At 42.4% G+C, this 23,988-nt stretch overlaps 1 protein-coding gene across 3 annotated transcripts in view; it reads right to left on the reverse strand.

Moving 5' to 3' along the window:
• Positions 1-23,988, reverse strand: part of LOC124555573 (ELAV-like protein 1) — a 151,662-nt gene that overhangs the window by 67,570 nt on the left and 60,104 nt on the right. For all 3 annotated transcript variants that reach the window (XM_047129536.1, XM_047129537.1, XM_047129535.1), the window contains exon 3: positions 7,034-7,137. In XM_047129536.1, coding sequence (XP_046985492.1) covers positions 7,034-7,137 — 104 coding nt within the window. The remainder of the gene's footprint in view (positions 1-7,033; positions 7,138-23,988) is intronic.

Consider the following 23,988-nt stretch of genomic DNA (forward strand, 5'->3'; position numbering starts at 1 on the left):
TTCTCTGTTGCAGAGCCGTGTTTTCTGATTTTACTTCCACTTCGTCTTCATTTCTTCATGACATTTCAGATAACCACATCACATTCCATCCCCCCCCCCCCTCTCGCACCCCCCCCCCCCCCCACACACACAGTTTTATTAAAGTCTTTTTACACTCCACTAAGCTATCCTCTGACTCCGAAGTTCTGCTATTCATTGGTACAACTGAACTGTAGCATGGTGCGGATGCCGCAGCAGCTGGACATGTCACATAGCTAGTAATCTTAGTTCCCGAAGTTACCCGAAAAGGAACAAATATCCTGCTGCCGGATTAGAGCGCCCCAATCGTCGACGTTCTGCTAGATGCCCTGTTACTTACGCGTATTACACTGGTTTTAGTTGTTTTCACGTGTAAGTACCGTTTTCCTTCTGATGACTTTGTCCTGATAAATCATTTTATGCACTGTCACCTCAAAGTTTTGGCTATTACGGAAGTTTTTTGTTGTTGATACTGCATCCTTTTAAAGATGATTTTCTTAATACACCTTATGTCGCTCTTGTATCTTTCATTTTTCAACAGTGACATGCAGAATTATAAATAAAGTTTTCTGTTTTGAAGTTGCAGGGCGCGCCCAAGTCGCGCTAATAGTGGGAGGAAATGTTATATATAGCTTGTATTGCCTACTTACGTAAATAAACCTTACCTTGTTTTAGTACAATGCATCTGATGTACAATCAGTATGCCATATGCAGAGCCGCCGATAAGGAACATGAATTATTTATTCATTTGGAACTGTTTCTATTGCTATCAGCGAGATAACGAGAAAGAATCTTAGTCCTTAGTGGTAACTATCACTACGTTGAGACAACACACTCTTCAGGCTTTCTTTCCTCTGTCCGAACACAGCAGGCGCCATCATGAAATCGACACAATGAACGGAAATTAAGATTTACGTAATTTGACGAGAAATACCCCCTTGCAATTACTCCAAGCGTTGAAAAGCGTTTAAACATAAAACGCAGGCACGCTATAAAGTTACCTCAGATAACTTTTGCTCTCTAGCACTGCTCTCATTAGGACACAGAGTCCCTCTTGGCGGTACGAAAGTGTTAACTAACGTAAGGAACTAGTAAAATATTGAATCCAGACCAGGAAAGTCACCTAACAGCTACTTCAGTGAACATAGTTGGCTGATTGGTAACATTACTGGATGATCTTGGGTATTATTAAACCGCTTCAGTTTTATAATAGATGAAGCGGTATATTAATATCCAAAACAGCTCATGGCTGTGGTTGCCCTACCAACAAGACTGTCTGCATAACTGAATGTGCCAGCCAAAGCCCTCTCACACACTATAATAATCTGCTTGACAACTTGGGTAAAAGTGAGGTTACAATTTTTTAATAACTAGCTGCGAGCAGGGATAACGGCAATACTAGTAAAGAACATAAGAGAAGAATGATAAAACCAAATGAACAATAAGTACAACCAAACGATAGGAAGAAGAAAATTGAGATTTTGCATTTGCCACAGGTGCAGTAACCAAAAACCAGATTCATCTACTGAATCATTTTGTTTACGCAGCTTTTTAAAGTAGTCGTGCTGAGTGAGATTCGACAGAACTGATTAACTGGGAAGCCGTATCTTCCAAAAATTCATCCTACTAGATTCCTACAGCGACAAACTGTCGACCAGAACTATCGCTTGCCTCAGAAACCGAATGGTAATGGTTGTCCCCTATAGACAATGAAAACCTTACTACTCAACCTTCTTTCTACTCAAGTTACTTAAATTTTCTGCTACTTTTTTCTAAATTTGTCTATTATTATACTTGGTAGTCCAAAATTTCCTCAGCTTTCAGCATTCCATGTGAACTATGGCCAAATTTTCTTATTATGCTAACCATGATTAATGAAAAACTGAAGAAGTGTTAGACTGATAAAACTACGATACAACAGTTGGGAAGATTAGAGAAAGTGGGCAGAAAATGTATGAGTAGTCATTTAGCATAGAGCTCAGCTTTTTCCCGCCATCTAAGAAAATGGACGTTGAAAAAAATCTAACTGCAATTGCGCCGAGTTCTTGACTGAAAAGCCTCTGAAATTATATCGACAAAAGACTATTCTGCTGCATTTATCTCTGCGTTTCCCGCCGAAATGCAGGTCAAATTTACTTAGAAGTTTATAAAATTTCCAACTTGATGCCTGTATAGCACTGATAAAGATGCTCTACACCAGCCGTGTGTGTACTGGAACCACAAAACTAGATGGCGTGCATATCATGTTCCTAAAAGATGCACCATATGAAAAACAGTGGCATTATTTGATGTATTTAACAGAATCGCTTCATTTTCAACCCTGAAGAAGAAAGTGACAGCTCCGAAGTGCAGTATTTAGTTTCAAACTAACCCCACTGGAAACACGTTCCCGAACTGCGATCATGAATCAAAAGATCACGGAAATGCTCCATTTGGTGCTTCACCATTCGTGATTAAAAGTAAATGAAGTTTCTAACGCCATGCGATTATTAATAGAATGACTGCAGTACCCTTCCCATAAAGATTAATCCACGATGCTGCATTGTGTGAACTATTTTATTGCTGATCGAAAGCTAAGGTGAGAAATTATTTCTCAGCAATGTTTAGGCTAATGAACGCAAATGATGTGCGACGAAATGTTAGTGTGGTGGAGAAGAGTGTGCAGCACTTCAAGTCTAAATCCTGACATCTGGATACTTTCGATTACATAGTGTAGCTAAGTGGCTGAAAATGACTTACAAGTTCATGGCGCCCTCCATCGGTGATGCTGGCATTCAATATGGTGTTGGTCCATACTTAGCCTTGATGACAGCTTACATTCTCACAGACATACGTTCAATCAGGTGCTGGAAGGTTTCTTCGGGAACGGCAGTCCATTCTTCACAGAGTGCTGCACTGAGGAGAGGTATCGATGTCGGTCAGTGAGGCCTGGCACGAAGTCTACGTTCCAAAACATCCCAAGGGTGTTCTATACGATTCAGGTCAGCACCATGTGCAGACCAGTCCATTACAGGGATGTTATTGTCGTGTAACCACTCCGCCACAGGCCGCTCATTATGAACAGGTGTTCGATCGTGCTGAAAGCTGCAATCGCCATCCCCGAATTGCTCTCCAACAGTGCGAAGCAAGAAGGTGCTTAAGACAATGTAGGCCGGGGCTGTGATAGTGCCACACGAAACAAGGGGTTCAAGCCCCCCCCCCCCTCCATGAAAAATACGGCCACACCATAACACCACTGCCTCCGAATTTTACTGTTAGCACTACACACGCCGGCAGATTACGTTCACTGGGCGTTCGCCATACTCACACCCTGCCATCTGATCGCCACATTGTGTATCGTGATTCGTCACTCCATACAACATTTTTCCACTGTTCAATCGTCCGATGTTTACGCTCTTTACACCAAGCGAGTCGTCGTCTGGCATTTACCGACGTTATGTGTGATTTATGAGCAGCCGCTCGACCGTGAAAGCCAAGTTATCACTTCCCGCCTAACTATCATAGTACTTGCAATGGGTCCTGATGCAATTTGGAATTTCTGTGTGATGATCTGGATACATGTCTGCACATTACGACCATTTTCAACTGTCGGCGGTCTCCTGTCAGCCAACAGACGAGGTCGGCCTGTATGCTTTTGTGCTGTACGTGTCCCTCCACGTTTGCACTTCACTATCACATCGGAAGCGGTGGACCTAGGGATGCTTAGGAGTGTGGCAATCTCACGCACAGACGTATGACAAGTGACACCCAATTGCCTGACCAAGTTCGAAGACAGTGAGTTCCGCGGAGCGCCCTATTCTGCTCTCACGGTGTCTGATGCCGCGGATATTGAGTACCTGGCAGTAGGTGGCAGGACAATACATCTAATACGAAAAATGTATGTTTTGGGGGTGTCCGGATAGTTTTGATCACATAGTGTAGGTAACCGGCAGGTTTAAGCTACTGATCCTGCAGAAAGAGAATACAGACCGGAGAAGTTATGGCCTATGTTTTCAGGGAGGCAGAACTAACGCTACTCGTTTACTACAGTGGATAGGGGAGGAGTACTATAAAGAAGACATACGAGATAGCTGTATGTTAAAAAGTTTTCTTACCAGACTAACGCACCTTTCTAAAAAGTTGCTTCAGCGAAAGGCTTGTTGGGGTGTTGTGACGTATCAATTATCTGAATGTGACCAGTTAACCGGGTTTGGCTCACCTACTGCCACAAAAATGAATTTGTGGCCAGAACATGTCTAATCCATTGGAGAATTTACAACAGCCTTTATGGAGTATGAGCTTAACTCTGCTGATTTTTATAAAAAATTATTCCTGTAAATCAAAGAGTCAAACGAAAACTATTTCTTAACGATATTGGCACCAGAATTACTAAGGTGCACATTATTATGGCAGGTCAACTTAGTTCTTGAATGCTGCACAATGTTACCAATGAATATGACGCTGTTTTTCAATGTAGTCACCATGTGCCTGTGAACGACCCTCTGAGCTCTACGAAGCATTCAGTTTTCTCGACGGTAGAAATCAGCTCCGTCACAGAGGTACTGAACTGCTCTACGGACATCCTCATAGTCGGAAAATCTGCGAAAGCTGCAAATCAGCTCCATGACTGCCTGGACTGCCGTCTGTTTTCTTTATCAATAGCCTTGCTTACTTACTAATATATTAAATTGTTGGCACTATTTCATTAAGGCTGGGCGCGACACTGCATTTGGTCCATATACCGACAAAATTTCGCGATCAATCTCTCTGCAATTTAGACGTTTTGCCGACATTATTCTTACTGTCCTATGTACTTCAACTCTGAAGTAAGTTTTTAGCTGCAACGCCACCTCACTCCAGCACTGTCAAGCACCTATTATCTGTACAGCATCGGAAGTCACTCCAGGAAACGCGGGATTTTTACGGTCTTCTGACAATGCGTCACTTTTGGGCAACGTCTTAGTATGAGACTATATATTACATTCCGAGGTTCTACATATAAATGAAATTTTCAATACATGAACAAACATAGTAACTCTTCATTACACTTTCAACGAAACTTTTGTCTAGTTTATGAATTTTAAGTTATATTCGTGAATGGAGAAATACGACAATTCTGAGCTACCAGACTCGTCCGGTCACGACCACATATTCTCGCTCTAGACCAGCATGGGAATGACAGAAGAACTGGTACAGTCGTCAATGTGTGCAACTTTGACGTTTTTCTTTAACTGCAGTAATAAAATACTGACAGGAATTTTAGTGTTAACGAGATAACGGAACCCGTTTCCCCTTTCTGATTCATCCCTGCTGGCAATGTGTTTTACTTATTTTGGAAATTTACGCTAAGGAAAACACACACACACAACACAACACACACAAAACAACACACACACACACACACACACACACACACACACACAAAACAACACACACACACAAAACAACACACACACACAAAACAACACACACACACACAACACAACACAACACACACAAAACACACACACAAAACACACACCTGTAGTATCGTATACACAAGGTATAAAAAGGCAGTGCATTGGCGCAGCTGTCATTTGAACTCAGCTGATGCACGTGGAAAGTTTTCCGACGTGATTGAAGCTAGATACATGGGACGCTAGATTTCTGAAATCGTTAGGGAATTCAATAATCTGAGATCCGTGAGCTGATATGGAGCTCTTTGTGCATTCTGAGACATCAACACCCACTGTAACTTCTAATGATGGCTCAGTCATGTGACACGGCCACATACATCAGCGCTCTCTCCAACGAAGCAAGTACCTCTAATTCTATTATTACGTCATCACATTTTTGCATTTCATGACCTTCACTTTCAGCTTGACTCAGGGAAGTCACGGGCTTCTCATTTCGTTATTTCTTACCTATGAAAATGCAGAAACTGCATATACTGAACAGAAAAAACGCAGTATGTACTTTCAACAATTCCATTCCTCATATCACACGAGTTTCACAGTAATGAGATAGAAAGTACACATTTTGTTGCTGGTTTGCGTGACGACGTAGTTTGTCAGAAGGCACCGATGTTTGCTACAGACAAAGCGAAAACTTACATCTATACCCTGCCCAACCATTGAAGTCAACTGGAGACCATGTTTAGGAGTGGAAAATACAGACACTTGGTGGACAGAATGTACAGTAGTTTGGTATTTTAATTTTTAGTCGTCTCAGCACCTTGATTCGGGAACGAAATATGCCCATTCCTTGATATTTAGCAAATTACCTACACTGTTTAGCACATGATTTATTGGAGGATTTAACGTTCTGCGAGTAACGAACTTTCTAGCGAACTGATGAATGGAACTACTCTTCCCTTCATGCCATGTTCAAGAACTGGCACACTGCCAAACGCTCACAGACTGAACAGCACAGGTAAATTTCTGAAGGACCAACTGGCAGCCACATCGCCAGTGTCTGAGGGGAAATAATGAACCACTGTGGGAGTTTCAGAAGCGCCCAGTCACACAATTAACGCCACGATGCAGGCACGACATATTTCACCTGAAGATAGGGCTTGCTTTATTTATTTATTTATTTATTTATTTATTACAGGAATGGAGTCCTTACGCTGTCTACTATTCCACACATACCTGCTTCAAATAGACCTTAGATATCTCTTCTATTTCCCTGAGAAACCTAACGACTGTAAGCGTTATCACTAAACAGCCGGTTGACTGTTCCTGTCCCTAATCTTAGTGCATTCTTAACTTTGCCTCATGAACAGTAACGCACTTAAGAACTGTTTACCACCGAAAGAAACTGCCATTTTTATGAGGTATTTTCTCTCCGTCAGTAATCAAGACCACGAAAGATTTTTGCTGGTAGTTTACGTACTGCTGAAAATTTATCACTTGAATGTTTTGGCCGTAATATAAATCTATTACGTGAAATAGAAATACCAGCGTTTTTCACGCCGCCTTGGGTGCGTAAAGCGATGACATGACACACTGGTTTTACATTATCACCCATGTCACCCATATGATGAATCATCACTTACCTTTATGGTCTTATTCTGTAACCGCAAGCCATTCAGAGTATTAATGGCCTTCTCTGCATCTTCAGGTCGATGGTAGTTCACAAATCCGTATCCCAGACTTTGTCCTGCAACAAACATCGAAAGTTTTCCTTTATATTCCACATCGAACACTCCTGCTACAATACGTCATTTCATTTACAGACCAAAGTTAAGTATTTAACGTAAAATGGGTTCAATGTGACAAAAAATTTAATCTGTTCTACAGAGGTAGTTGGCAGATACGTTGGGTGCGATACGTAACTAATACCACGATGAGACCAAGTTTCAACCAAATTCTGTTCACCTGTCATTAAAAGGATATGAATATTACACGCCTTTACGGAGACTGTTAGCGTTGAACCTAAACGAATTCCAGCGCATTTATTGAGATAAACGATGCACTAATACTGCAATTTGTATCTATGAGCACACTGCCTACGAAATTTAGCAACAAGCGATCCCAAAGACGAAAGGAATACGTAATACTTACTCTAATATTGATCAAATAGTCTTAAAAGTTGCGAAGGACATGAGTAATTACAGCCCAACTGAGAGCGCACTGTCGATTTGCGACCTTTAACTTTTACTGACATTTAAGTTATTTAACGCGGCTGCCTGACTTTGCAATAAACGTGTGTACTGTCAAAATCACCGAGCATCGACGCCGTGCTGTTTAAATAGAATATCTAATGTCAATTTTCATTAGCCTAGGTTTCTGTATCTTTAAGAATTGTGGGAGTTGCTGATCTAGTTGAAATACCTCTTCAAGTTAATCTCAAACGTGTTCGTGAGTACTGAGGTCTGTGGAGCACACTGGCCGCTATTATGATACACCGTAATTAAAACCTTCATGTGCACCGCTGACATACTTGAAGCAGCGTGAGAATCAGTTTTGGGACTTGTCAGCAGACAAATGAATATGTGCGCTCTGCTGCTATCTGAAGGGCAAGAGCTCCATAAATTGTGCCATGACTAGAGTTTTACACGTGGGCCATATTGGTGCTAAGTGTACGACAGCTGCGACTTTTGTTCTGTATTTTCTTTTCCGGAGATTGACGTAATCTGAACGTAAAGGCAGCTAATATAAAACTTTAAGTGGACTGCGGTAGTCGTCGTGGGGTTGTGGACCACTGCGGCGGGGACGGAGCCTCTCCGTCGTTTCTAGGTCCCCGGTTAACATACAATATAACACAATACGAAACATTACGTTGTAGTTTCAGTTAATACCTCTACTTGAATAATGTAGGCGTAGGTTCGAATTTAACCATTTCTGCCGCCATGTACCAATTCTGACCTTTATGTATTAAGAGTTATTTCGATTGTACTATATAAGGCTGTCCTACTGACGTCACGCTATTTTTATCCGTCTTGTGGCCTGTGCGTTTCGGGAGATTGATCTATGAGATGAGGTGAGATTCTTATCATATAACGACAGCTTAGACGTTATGCTTTCCTGAGAGAGAACTACTGCATCGTTTCGGAAAGTTTATGAGCGTTTCAAATTATTTCTGCTGTTGTTTCTGTGTCCTGTTCAACAGCAACCCACACGCTATTCACCCCCAGTTTAGCTGTGTAGGTCTACACAAAAACAAATTAAGTAGACATGATGTACACGGGATATCGACGAAAAAACTGAACCCCTACGTAATAGCTACCTCGATATTACGAAATAAATTTCTTGTATCGAATTTCATCAGGTTTACTGGCACTGCTTTTTATTAGAGAAACCAAGTTCGGCCTGAATCTAGCCAAATTTTCCTTAGTTATCGAACATGCACAGAAACGTCACCGCGATTGTGAAAGTAATTGCTGGAGAACTTACTGTACGATAAGTGATATATTCCTTCCGGGGTTATTTTCGCTAAGTAACAGACTGAAGAACCAAAGCTCTAACACTGACCAGATCAATTTTCAATAATTAACCATTTACGTTTTCCACAATTTCACACTGTACGTAGTAATAAATTCAGTAAATTTCGTGAGTACAGCAGTACGTACAGCTCATTTGACCTTTTAACATGAAGTTAAAAGTCCGCTGTTGGTTTACTTAAAATGTTTTCTACACTAAGCTCTGGTAAGTGTAAAATTTTTTTTATGTTATTGGTTCCATTAATCTAAATACCATTCAAACAACAACACTTTTCAGCAGACTAATGTCAAAGTTTGAAACTGTCTGCTGTGAGCCCTTTCACTTTGTCTCTAATTTAAGATGAGTTGGACGAAGAAAAACGTCAAGTAATTTCATTGGTAATGTGATTGACGCTTTGCAACGTTTTATACCATACATGACACCGTAAATTTCCGAGAAAATCTTGACACTACGCCTATATACACACTTACACACCATTTCCTAGTTCGTGTCAAACACATTTACTACATTAAACTACTTCGTTATAAACACTGTTGGTAGCAGGTTGTGGTTTATAGCGGCCGCGTCTTAACTTTTTTTCGAAGGAGTTGCTCGGAACTTTGCGAAACGTGAATTATTTTAATACATCCATCAGGTAATAAGCCATTGCACAATTAATTTATTAACATGGCATACTGATCTGAAAGTTACGGCACCCACCTCACTGTAGATATATGTAACAGTAACTGTCATTGAAATGCTCCTACGGAACAAATTATCGTCTACTGCATAGCGTATACAGATTCATAACGATATGCGATTATGAACTGGAACTAGTTGCATGCACATAATAGCAATGCATCGTAGTTTGTGAAAGCTTTATGTACTGATAGGAGAACTATGACAAATTACATAACATTTATAAATATTTTTATTAGGAGGAAAATATTGCAATAGTTGGTGACATACGAATGGAACAAAATAGGGAAAAACCTAATACTGCCTATTATTTAGTACTGGTTTCGTTTTCGACATGGGAGAAATATATCGGCATCGAGCGCGACGCCACAGACAGCAGGGGGAGACTAGCGGGGGCTCGCGCTGAGTCACATGGTTCATGAATCATGGTAGCCTCCCCACGCCGCTTCTCAATTTGCCGGCTGTATCACCACGGCGCGGCACGGCACTGACCACTTCTTGCTCGACGTCAGGAAGAAGATGCATCTCGTACACTGGCACCTTGCCCGCGTATGTGGCTGACCCTAGACACCCCCACCGTCACAATACTCCACGTTCTCCACCTTTAGACAAGACCGGCGGCGGCAGCAGCAGCAGTCAATGCTTCCCTGTTTTCCACTATTTCACAGGTTTTTTCCCCCAGTTTATCACGCAATGCATCTGAAAGACCTCAAAATATACATACTTCATTGTATTGGTGGAAACACGCAAGTAAGATTTTCCAGGTCCGTAAGATTACTTAAGTGCGGACTCAACAACATGTAAGCAACTGCACACTTTTGGAGCCACGGAAAAATAAGTTTTATCTTGGCTACACACCAGTCTTCAATACTGCGAGCTTAAGGTTTCCATTTCTTAGAGCTATAATGTTTTCGGTGCCAATACCGATCACTTTACGTTAACACACTAGTCGATACACCCATTTTTGTAATAACGTGGAACTTAGAACCTCTGTTTAAGGTGCTTGTGCTGAATGCTTAATTAGAAATGTGTGCAATTTTTAAAACGCTTTGGCAGCACGGGGAAAGAAACGTCAAGTTCTACTAGTGCTCAGTGAACATTGTTTCGGGCGTTCAGTAGCCATTCATCTCTCTTCTGCGTTCTATTACAAACTCACGCAGTTTTCCTCTCTCGTCTCACGTTAACATACCGTGGACAACGAATATACCAGTAATATTATCAATAATGCAAAAATTAAACGCCCAGTAGCCAGTGCGTCAAATTATGTCCTTAGGTCCCTGTTGCTCCCCAGAGCACTCACAATGTAATTCCTCGACTGTATTTAGATCTGAAAATACGCATTCACTCGATAAGCTATACAATTCGCTATACAATTTCTTCTAGACTAGTCTTGTGCAGCTTAACATGATAGTTTATAGTGTACATCTACCTTCACTTCTGCGTAACTATTGCCATCTACAAGTATCTGCTTATTGTGGTCCACCCTTAGGCCCCCTCTGCAACTTTTGCCTCCCACGCCTCCATGACCAAATTTGCGTTTGTTACCTTCGGATGTCTCGTATTAACGAAGCCGCCCTTTTAGGCATATGGTGCCATAAATTTCTTTGTCCTCCAATTCGTTTCGCTATCTCCTCCGTTTTCTGACCTAACTATCTGATCTTCAGCATTTTTCTGTAACTTAATATTTCGAGAACTTCTACTCATTTATTTTCTTAATTCTGCATCTTCCATGTTTCGCTTCCGTCCAATGAAATTTATATTCCGTGTGAAATTCTCTTTTTTCGAGAAAGCTTTTGTTGCTGTTGCCACCGTGCATTTTGTATCCTTTTTACTTCCGCCATCGTCAGTTATTTTGATTGGCAAACAGCAAAAACTCCATCAGTGTCATCTCTAATTCCCTTAGAATAAACCGATTTAAATCGACTGCACTGTTTTATTTTTGTGGATTTTCATCTACTCCATTCCGTTCAGATCATTTACGTATTGCTGCAAATGGAATATCAGAGCTTCCATAGTGCTTCTATAAACGATCCATTCGTGCTGCCATAGTAGTTTTGCTTCTGTTAGCAGTCATCTCTATTGCCAGTCGTACTACTTGATAATTAATACTTCGAGATACGTATGCTTGATATCAGTAGTCTAGACCAGATTATTTGCGATGTCCATCTCAAACCAAATTCAAAAAATTGTTGTCGCATACAAAAGAATCTGTCGCAATAACTCCAAATTTGATTCGATAATACGAATTGGTATCTTCAAATCTGGAACTCACGCCGTAGAAGAAATGCTAAGTGGCGAACACAGTGAGCAATCAAAGCGTTACTACGGGAAGGAGTGAAGTCTTTCCTGACTGGCTCCATGATAAAGTTTTCAATCATCACTTCTTATTCAGAAAGTGGTTTACGGGCCAGTACGAAGTATTTATGAATCCCGCCCTCTTGCACAGAACCAGTCTCAGGGATTAACTCTACTGCGCCAGGTACGTCATCGGTGCCGACCGCCGCAACAGTGCAGTATCCGAATACTTTCGTATCTCGTGCAGCTCTATACACAGGCACCACCATAAAATTTTTGTATTTAACAGCCCTCTGACCTCCTCCTCCTCCTCCTCCTCCTCCTCCTCGTGCTCCCCTTTCCTAATGGTTCGAAGGCTGTTAGGTAAAAAGAACTACGATATTTAAGTTCACCAAATTGTAGCAATAATTTTTATGTTCAAACGATCCTCTATAGAGTACCACATATACTGATACCCCTCTGGTCACATGAGTGAAGGCGAAATATGTAGTTCAACACCTTCGGGACGGAACCCGAGTATGACTCGCGCAACGGCTGTGTCAGGCGGAGGGCGCCAGAGTCTAGCCCATACCGAGCGTTAAGACAGTGGCTGCGACTGCGCTTCCTTCCAGCTACCAGTAACCATATATGCAGCACAAAGAAGTGTGCGCGCACGCACTGTGATACCAGTGTTCGAATTCAGACCTGAATGTTCTCGAATAAATCGCTTTTTCTGTTGGTGTCGAGTGTTGCGTCCGTACAACTTTCGTCTGTCAGAGCCAGAACAGGCCGAAAGTATCGTCTTTGTGTGTCCTAACTGTGATGCAGTTCTTTGTGTGTCGGTATTTCAAAACATACAACCCTCAGTCAAATTACGTGTAAGAAAGGCGTGTGCAAATGATTCAGAAAAACTTTAAATATGTGCCGATTTCATTATCTCTCAAACCACCTTTCAATAAATAGTTGAAGCAGATTTCATAGCTTCGAATGACATCACATGGCTTAATGCAGCCGTCCACCTTCCCCAACCACAGTAACTGAGGCCTCTCTCAAAACTTAACAGCAACGGTTCCACAGTAAATTTACAGATATCTAATTTACAGAAAAGACTAAACCTTTAATTTTCGGTTTAGCCGTTTGCGTGACGTGAGCAAGCAATAATTTTTTTTCTTTTACCAAAGATCACTCATCAATATCTGGTTTTGATTTGGACAAAACGTAATCTCCCAAAATAGTTTCGCGAGTGTTTAAATACCTACAATCGAAATAGACACTCTCCCGAACGATGCAGTAGGTATATCAGACACCAAAATTACTTTTAACTTTGGCTGAAATTCTTACGCCCTGTTCTATGCGCAGAAATGTACAATTAAAATGTGCACGAAATATTCACATCACACGCACCGCAAGGAAGTGTTATTTTACAGGGAAATGTTAAAAACCTAACACGTAATATTCTGCCGTGATTCTCACTGGTAGCTTTATTCTGTTTACAACGAGTGACTTAGGCAGGTTGAACTGATTTGACGAATAACGGCAAGACATGTATTCCGCAATTAATGAATTGTTGGCGACCATGACAGTACTGCGTTCAACTGAACTGAACAATGAGAAAGTTAAGTCGCCTGCTAGTTTACGTAGTTGTGTTGCCTCTTACTTCCATTACAGTAGATACGTCTGCGACCAAAAATCAGGATGCCTAAGAAGCATATTTAAGTGAACCCTCTACATACGGTCTCCCCTGATGCCTGCCGACCGAGATACAGTAACTGTTTAGTGTCGGAAGTCACGTCACAACAAATTATTTAAGACTGGATACAATTTACCGGGCTAAAGAACGTTATCATGCAAGGATTTCTACTATGCATATTGCACTGTCTTACGACACGCAAGCAAATCTTGCTGTTTTCAAAACATCTCCATGCAGCAAGTTACAGCACGTATCCCAGAATGCATGTTCTCCCAGAATGCGTGTTCTGGGACGAATCGTCTTCGCAGGGAAGATCAGTGTATGCATTATGTATCTCTAATACAGACACTAAAAAAATGCATCACCCGGTACCCAGAACTCGGGAAGACAGACGTTGACTGTGGATATTGTATTACAGACTCAGTCCCTTTAACTGTTCTAAGATGTCACTGAACCAGGCCAAAGATGTAAACAACCATGCACGAACAGCGCCTATTAGACGGAAGGGGTCCAACAGCCTATCAATTCCAGTCATTCCACCAGGAAGGAGGTACAAGCCTTGTGTTGACTGTAGTTCAACCATGCCCAGACAGTCAATACCGCGGTTCGATCATATCCGCATTGTTACTTTGTGCCAGGAAGGGCTCTTAACAAGAGAAGTGTCCAGGCGTCTCTGAGTGAATAAAGTGATGTTCGGGCATGGACGAGATATATATATATATATATATATATAGAGAGAGAGAGAGAGAGAGAGAGAGAAACTGTCGATGACATGCCTCGCTCAGGCCGCGCAAGGGCTTTTACTGCAGTGGTTGACGGCTACCTACGGATTATGACTCCGAAGAGCCCTGACAGCAACGCCACCATGTTGAATATTGCTTTTCGTGCAGCCACAGGACGTCGTGTTACGACTGAAAGTGTGCGCAATAGGCTGCACGATGCGCAACTTCACTCCCGACGTCCATGGCGAGGTCCATCTCTGTAACCACGACACCATGCAGCACGGTACAGATGGGCCCAACAACATGCCGAATAGACCGCTCAGAATTGGCATCACGTTCTCTTCACCGATGGGTGTCGTATATGCCTTCAATCAGACAATCGTCGGAGACGTATGGAGGCAACCCGGTCAGGCTGAACGCCTTAGACACACTGTCCAGCGAGTGCAGCAAGGTGGAGGTTCCCTACTGTTTTGGGGGTGGCATTATGTGAGAGCCGACGTACGCCGCTGGTGGTCATGGAAGGCGCCGTAACGACTTTATGATACATGAATGCCTTCCTCCGACCGACAGTGCAGCCATATCGACAGCATATTGACGAGGCATAGGTATTCATGGACAACAAATCGCGCCCCCATCGTGCGCATCTTGTGAATGACTTCCTTCAGGATAACGACATCACTCGACTGGAGTGACCATCATGTTCTCCAGACATGAATCCTATAGAACAAGTCAGGGGTAGAGTGTAAAGGGCTGTTTATGGACTACGTGACCCACCAAACACTCTGAGGGACCTACTCCGAATCGCCGTTGAGGAGTGGGGCAATCTGGACCAACAGTGCCTTAATGGATTTGTGTATAGTATGCCACGACGAATACAGGCATGCATGAATGCAAGAGAACGTGCTATTGGTTATTACAGGTACCAGTGTGTACAGCGATCTGGACCACCACCTCTGAAGGTCTCGCTGTATGTGGTACAATATGCAATGTGTGGTTTTCATGAGCAATACAACGGGCGGAAATGATGTTTATGTTGATCTCTTCCAATTTTCTTTACAGGTTTCGGAACCGAGGTGACGAGAAACTTTTTTGTTGTGTGTATATCTTGACTCAATCGCATTCAATTCTTTTAGCGTGCTTCAGCGATCTTCTCTCAGTACAGATCTCGTAACATGCTTCTAAATTTAATGTTATGTGGTATAGGTTCACAACCTTCACGCAATTATTGAACACGGTTGTTCCCGTTTAAAGACGCCTAGTTAGTTTTTCAATAATAGTAGTAATCGGGAACAAACATGTTTAAAATTTTAATAGTTTCTTCCAGAACTCATTCTGTAGCTGGGGATGTAGAACTCACGTCAGATGTTAGTTTTAGTTCACTCTACCCAATTCATGGAAAAGACCATTTGAAATTTAAATTCCCAGGCGCAACCATTTATTTTCAAGGTGAACGTACTAGCATCGCTGAAAAGCTGATGATGGGTTATGTCTTCCGGAATGATTGAACTCCTGGTAATATTTTGTGTTTAATATCTGATCTGAAAACTTGGAGCCGGCAGACAGTGCCTATTTACTGCAGTGCAGATTGACTAAAATCGTTATCCCACCCTGCAGGAATGTAAGTCTATACCCATGCGTGAAGGCGCCTGCGATGATAATCCGCGTCCACGTAGACCGCGCCGCGCAAAACCTAAGAGGTTCCGTGTAGCGCGGCCAGTGTGGACGTCAAACCGCACTGCTCTGCGCAACAACGATCAAGTTCCTGGCAGTGTCGGTACATCAAAGGAAATTGTTAGGTCGTGCGCGGCTTTGGACGGCGTTCTAATTTTCCATTGGTAGTGACATGCACGGGCGCACACAGTGTAACACTGCTGCGCACACAATTACTCCACTTCGTTCCGTGCTGCTCTGCGCCGCGCGTTTGTGCGCACTGCCGCCCTGCGCGAAGGAGCAAGGCGCGTCCGGTGTGGATATGGCTTTACAATAATGCTGCCGATAAAAGGCGAAGGGTTTACTCACACGTTTGACTTCTTGCGGTGAAGACGTCTGCAGCTGAGAGCTTCGTAACTCGCGCGCCGCGGTGGCAAAGTGGTTTCGAGAACATAGAATATGACAACTCTGTGCAAAGAACACGTGTTTTGATAGGAAACATAAAATGAAGCGACCTCTTTCTGAGAAGATTATCACAACAGGAACAAATATGATCGGGCACTGGACGAAATATGCTGTGCTTGAAAATACTGTACGCCGCAGGTATCAGCGGATGAAATAAAAAATAAATACTCCGCGTTCACAGTACTACCGAAAACTTGAGACCTCTGTGGTAAGTGATAATGGCAATGAGGGCATTTACGTGCAGTAGCATAGTGTTCTGGCATTTCGACTCGCCAGTGCCAAGGAATCAAAATTAGACGCCAACATCACACAAGAATTAACTTTCATCAGTGTACCTGTTCGGTTCTGATTTTTTCACCCAGACCTGTTTTCATGTTCACTGCCACGGCATACCGTACAGCGGCCGCCCGTTTCCATTTAACAATGGTCGCCACAATAACTGCTTACTATGTGCGTTTACTGACGTGCGATTTGTGGTCCGTCTAACCACACGCGAGTTTTCCCGTTCGCTCAAGCACGCGCGTTCTTTCGCTCTTTAAGGGATGTGGAGATGGTCGCTTAGGTCCCACATTTGATTAATTACCCAACTGTTTTTACCGGTACTAGTTCAATTGCCAGCATAGATACGTAATACATGGTTCTCATTTCGACGAGCTACCTAGCTGTTCTGAGTACTATTTGAGAAAAGGTATTTACTGCAATTTTTACTGAATTACCGAAGCAAGCATAAAACTCTCCAATAGCGGAAGAAAGATGATATCTCCTGTTCACAACTGAGTCCTAACAAGACAGCCCTTGCCCCCTTGCAAATTGCAATCACACGAATTAAAGTCGAGGAGACGGCGGCGGCGCACGTGGCCGCCCGTGCGAGCTATTTCGGCCGCCTCCGCGCCGTGATTCAGGCTGCGGCTGGCCCACCGCCCGCGCACCCCGACATTTTTTGTGCGCGCCCGTCTTACGCCGACACCCGCTCTGTACCGGGACACGACGTATCGCACAACTCAAAGCTTGGTATCCACCACGTTAAAAGTAAACAACCATTAGCGCTCTCACTCCTTGAACATCACTGCCCAAAGACTGGTGACTCAGTACGTACCGTTCGTCGTCGTTCTTATCAAGAACGAGAAAGTTGTTACCATCGTCCAGCGTCTACAGTTTTCCTTTATTTCAGTTCGTAAAACGGTTACTGTACACCGTCATTTAAAACCAGCCAATGGCCAGCAAAGAATAACGACACTGTGGAATGATTCGTGAACTAACAGTTCTGTTACTGCTTTGTGTTCACTTTTCGAACAAGTGAAAACTTTTGCACAATGTATGAGACATGCGAAATACCCTGAGACATTAGGAACAATACAAAGTCTCCAATTCCATAGAAAGCAGGTGCATAAACGTGTGAATACTGCCGAGCCATTAAGTAAGTCATCATTACTGACAATTATTTACAGAATAATTAAACATCTGGTAGAAGCCGACCTCGAGGAAGATCAGTTTTGGTTCTGGAGAGATGTAAGAAGGCTGAAGGCACTACTGACTATGACATATCCTAGAAGATGGGTTGCAGAAATTCAAAACCGCATTTACAGATGCAGAGAAAACTTAATGTTGACTGGACTACAGAATTTGAAATTTTCAAGGTAGCAATGATAAACTACAAAGAAGGAAAGGATATTTCCAATCTGTACAGAAACCAGACTGCAATTTTGGATGTCTAAGCACATGAAAGGTAAGCAATGGTTGAGACAGTGTTTGCTGCCCATCCTCTATGTTATTCAGTCTGCACATTAAGCAAGCTGTGAAGTAAAGGAGAAATTTAGCAAGGGAATTAAAATTATGGGATAATTAATTAAAATTTCGTGTTTTGCCGATGACATTTTAATTCCATCACAGAGCAACTGAGCTAAGGTCTTTGAAGCGTGACAATGTAATTGACAGTGTCTTGAAAGGAAGATGCAAGATAAACAAAACCAAAGAAGGGAAATGGAATGTAGTCTAATTATATCAATTCTGGGGGAATTAGATTAGGAAATGAGACGTTAAAAAGTAGATGTTAGAGTAGAGCGAGTAATAAATGAGGCACTGAACCGAACTGGGGAACAAAATTATAGCGCTACTTGATTAAATAAAGGGCTCGGTTGACACGAAACACCTTGAGACGTTAAGGAACTGTAATAGTAGGCAATGGTAGGAATTGTGGAGAGTAAAAACTGTAAACAGAGACTAATACAGTAAGCAGGTTGAAACTGTCGTGCGTTGTGGTAGTTGTGCAAAGACAAAGGAACTTTAATAGGAGGGATTACCATGGGGAAGTGCATCCAATCAGTCTTCGGATGGGAGGCCACAACAACATAGACTTACCGTCGTTGTAAACAATCGACTGCAATAAATAATAGTCAGTCCCCTGTAACCGATATTACTCCTCGCTAATACTTTAATTTGAGTTTAACAAGAAGTGTTTTTGGCGCGACAAATTACGGTAACCTGTATGAAACTGTAGCAGCACACAACTAGTGTAAAATTACTCATTACCATTTTCTTATTGTAACAATGGCACAGACTTCAAATGTGGGCACAAAAACTGAGGGTTACTCTACGAGCAATGGAAATGTGCATGTTAGGAATTCATTAGTGAATCATCTGGAGCGGAAAACCTAATTCGACCGCAATGAAAATGCCAAGGATAGGCTGGGCATGTATCCGGACCAATGGGCCAAAGGAGTTAGAACCCAAGACAAAAGTCTAAGACTACGACTGAACGGCAGGTGCGTTGATGACAAAAAACACGCAGGAGCAAGACAGAAGCACACAACTGAAGATTTTGAAGTCTACCGATCAACATAGTCAACATGCCTTTGTAGTGTAAAAATTTACGCCATCGTTGAACCCAGGCATCAAAACCAGTTTGGAATGACAATTTTGTTTCGTGACCAACGATTTTAAAAACACAGATTTCGTTGTTGATTGTGAACTCTAACGCGTCGGTCTCAGTGACTCGATTCTTCAGAAAATCGATTGGCATCTGCAAAAGGTTTTAAGCCGGCCGTCGGAGATTTATCTGCAATGTCCGTTTCTCAGTTTCCGAACGTCAACCAACGCCGCCGGCCACTGCGTACGTCCATTACAGCGTCCCTATACCATTTCATCTTTGTCTAAGATACTAATAAGCAGAGCCCGGATTTCCACGGAAATTCGTGTTGCACGAGGCAATTTGGGAAGTGAACCGTTATGTTTAAGACTTCACTGATGGAACTGCATGAATTTATACATGTATAATGCGTATCTTATTTTTCTGGCCTCTGTGCATATATTGCTCTACCTCTCATGATAAAACGTTTACTCGATTTTGTTCATATGAATTACTTTTAAGTGCAGAACACTAGTAATTTCCAGAATTTTGCTACCGGTTGTGAACATAGTGAGCTCAAGCGCCATTGTTTGGCTCTGTCTACGTGTATCTGTGGAAGTGAATGTACCTCCAGCCGCCGAATTTAAATAAAAGGTATCTTATTGTCGTTAAGCTGTAATGTCCCCTATATGACGAAGGCCGTTACATGTTTAGCCCATGCGTTATATCGTGTAGCTGAAACATTACTCCTAAATTGTGACAGCGTACTCTCAGGTATTTTCCACCAACAAGGTAAACATACGCACAAAATACGAAAATTTAATTCGGACAGTATTAATTCATATGCTGACTATCTCCTATTGGAAGTATTCTTGGAAGCACCTGTCGTTGTTGCTTTTAGAAATACACTGCCGGATTTAGCTTTGCTACCACAACCTGTTTCAAATAGGTAGGTACCTGGATAGATAAATACTGTCGTCTTTTCTTGTGATAATTTTGATGAAGTTAAGTAGGTAAGAAAGTTTGAATTACAGCAAATTTATTGAAGGTACCAGCTGTTTGCTTCATTCTATTGGAAAGCCTTAAGTTATTGCCCACTGTTGTTTTCCGGCTTTGGGCCATAGACACTTTCGAAGCAACTAATGTAGCTTGCATTAAAAAATGTTGCCAGCACTAAATAGACTTCAAAGTTTCTCCCATGGAGTTGCGAAGCAGCAAGTTAGCGTTTTCACAAAACCGCCTTCTTGCGTGAGCATTTGCGACCTACTGCACGCTGGAAGTGCAGTAGACACTACAGCATTCGATCAACGTGCCGATCTTTAAGAGCTCTTCTACAGTTCTGCGGCGTGCGGAGTTGTTTAATTGCAGCCGTACAGGCCGTCGCCAAATCCTATTTCTGTTGCAGGTCTTCCCCAACTCCTAGAGTCAACCAATAATGTAGCTAAGCGCGTGGCCACTTCACGAGTACAAAATCACGCTCTGCTTGAACGTGCGTTTAGGAACTACACTAATAGCACGTTTGAATCTTAATATACGTCCCGTTGGTAACGAGGTTATTACACGTAGCGCAACTTATGATTACGACAAAGAATGAAATACCTGTACCAGAATGGCCAGACGGGGTTTCAATGACAGTCTACTGACCACTGCGCCATTTCACACGGTGCGAATGGCAATGAGAATCAGACTGGGCAAGAGTCACACTGAGAATCTGCGTGTATTTTTTCCACTTGATAGAGTGGATTTCAAGTTCCCATAGTTAAGGCTAACTGATTGCTGAATTCCTCTCGCCATTAATCCCTTTACAACACCCTTTGCCAAAACGTGCACGAGACAAAATCTGTTACAACTTTGGGAATATCTGGACATGTAAGTGCTTTTTATTTTCACATGATCGCACTGATCTAAAATGCTGAAATTTATTCCTGAATGTACTACCTAAAGCGACATATAAAAATTTTGCCGGTCCGGGACTCTAACCCGAATTTCTCGGTTATCGCGAACTGTCGCCTTACCGCGCAGGCTATCCAAACACGCTCCCCAGAATGACCCACACTCCCTGATCTCACTTAAATGTATTTTTTCTCACATATTACCAATTCATTTACCTGCACTCGCAAATATTTTTGTTCTCATGCAGGTTTTAGAATCAAGACAACGAAAAGTTGTGATCTATCGTCACTTTCGTCGCATGTCGTTTTAAGTAAAATATTTGCAAGTATTACAGTTAAGTTGGATTTCAGGAATACAATTCAATATTTGAAACCAGTTGTCAAATACAAAAAAATTACCTGAAATAATCGAAACCAAGCCAGTGCAATGGCTAGAATTTCTCAGATCTCCTACTGTTTACCTCCACCACTGGCAATATTACATTCGCCAGAGCAGCATATTTAGGAGACAGAATTGGGTTCTGTAAACGACATATAAATATGTTCTAGCAGCATTTGTTCAAATCCCCAACTAGTATCTTAATCCCAAACTCCAAATATTCTTCATATTTTGCATGGTGGCTGCTTTTACGCTCAGACCGTGTAACCAGTGCTTACCACAGACAACAAACCTGTGTCTTTTTCTAGCATCGGTATTTAAAAAGCAGCACTGCGTCTTTACATCTTACTTGGCATACAACTCGTTTGACGCCATTAAAATTTTACTGCCACTCCTAACTAGTTGAAAATATCCTGTAACTGGTGATATGACGTCCTGAACCATGAGCTTCGTGGCACTATACGCAGCCTGTCTACGTTTCAGGCCCCACTCCCGGAGATAATTTGCGGACATCAAGTCTAAGGCACTTGTAATTATATTATGCAGTGCGTTACAAAATGACGTGTTAACGTATTTGTGAGACTATATATGATTAAACTCTGAAAATTTATCAGTAAGGAATCTATAGCCGCAAATGTGATATGAACTTTCTATAGCACTATGCAATGTCTACGCATTCGGTAGGCTAAATGAAACACCAGAATACTGTAGTAGTATCAAACGCTGTAAAGATGCGCTCAGCAGTCTCAGGTACCCCTCCTACTAGCGTGGGGTACACAGGAGACTTAACTCCAGAGGAAGACAAGAGGGGGGGGGGGGGGGGCGAGGTCAGCGGAGCGCACAGGTACGTGGGGCTGGGAATCATCTTCCGATTACTCTCTGCCTGAAGCTATCGGTGATATTTCCTGGCTCGACGATCGAAGTGCGCTGGAGCACCACTGTTCTGAAACCAGAAATTAGCCCACAATTGCAAGGGACCGTCCTCCAGAATTTCGGGCAAGGCTTTATCCAGAAAATTCAAAAACCATCATCAATGGAACGATCTGGGAAGACCGTGTGGCCCAATAAGGTGATCTCCGAAGTCCCAGCAAAAATGTTAACAGACAATCTCACCTGGTAACTTGTCGTACACCAAGTGAGTACATTTTCAACAACGCAGTGTTACCTGTGGAAACAGTTTCACAGTTACAGCTATAGGCTCCACGTAACAAAATGTTTCGAATTTCATCCTCTAAAATCTCCAAATTTTTAATATATCATCTGTAATATCCTGTCGAATTTACGTCTGATCCATGACAGCTATTCTGAATTATTCTGTTTCACAACATTTACCATTATCTTTATTCACGGTGTAACAAATACAGCATTTTAATCACACACTGAATTCACTGAAATGTATATGCTGGTATACAGAAATACATTCCAAAACTACCTCAGGAAATTAACGACTCCTGGTCAGAGGAACTTCAAACTTTACTTTCGTATTCAGTCTTACATACAAGAGACTAAGTTTATGTGTGAGATCTTACTCTTAACACGCTTGCTGAGCTATCGAAAATTTAATTTTTAAGGAAAAATTAATTTACTATCGATTAGCAGTTAAGGAATTGCATTCAGCATTTTCTTGCTATTTTTCGGTAGCAACGTGCTGTCTTTGTCTCGATCTGGGACCAGATGGTAACTGGAGCATGCGTGCGGGACCATTGTGAGGCTTCCGGCCGGAAGCGAGGCCACTCGCTCCCACACGGCCAACCAGCTGCTCCAAGAGCAAGCCAGGCCACCGGATCGCCACTACTTTCCTCCGTCAGTAACGGAAAACGTGTTTACAAACGGTGGTAGGCAGTGTGCTTCAACTGTCTTACTAGAGCTGCTTATACGTGGTGTAGAACTACTACTGAACTTTATTTCCACCTCTCTTGTGTTAACGACAGCCTCATTCCGGTGTTTGCCGGCCGCGGTGGTCTAGCGGTTCAGGCGCTCAGTCCGGAACCGCGCGACTGCTACGGTCGCAGGTTCGAATCCTGCCTCGGGCATGGATGTGTGTGATGTCATTAGGTTAGTTAGGTTTAAGTAGTTCTAAGTTCTAGGGGACTGATGACCACAGATGTTAAGTCCCATAGTGCTCAGAGCCATTTGAACCATTCCGGTGTTACGTATCGCCACCGTCCAAAAAGTTCCGAGAATCTTTAATGCTGGCGTATAAGCGACGTCAGCACAGCAACTAAGGCGGCAGCTTCAAATGTTCACTGTAAACAACAGATTTGGATTCGACCACTCATTTGTGAGCAGGCAGGTGAATTTAGCTTAAACGTATTTTTCGTTCCAATAGATCCATAGCGAGAAACTCTGGTAGGACGTAGAACATGTCGGAGAAACAACCGCCACACGAAGATTTACAAAGAAAAACAAATAAGCAAGTGCACCTTCCACACATCCCGAGTGAAATGTGTCCTCATAGCTGAAGATTAAGTT

Source organism: Schistocerca americana, chromosome X, assembly GCF_021461395.2.
Source record: "Schistocerca americana isolate TAMUIC-IGC-003095 chromosome X, iqSchAmer2.1, whole genome shotgun sequence".
Lineage (NCBI taxonomy): Eukaryota > Metazoa > Arthropoda > Insecta > Orthoptera > Acrididae > Schistocerca > Schistocerca americana.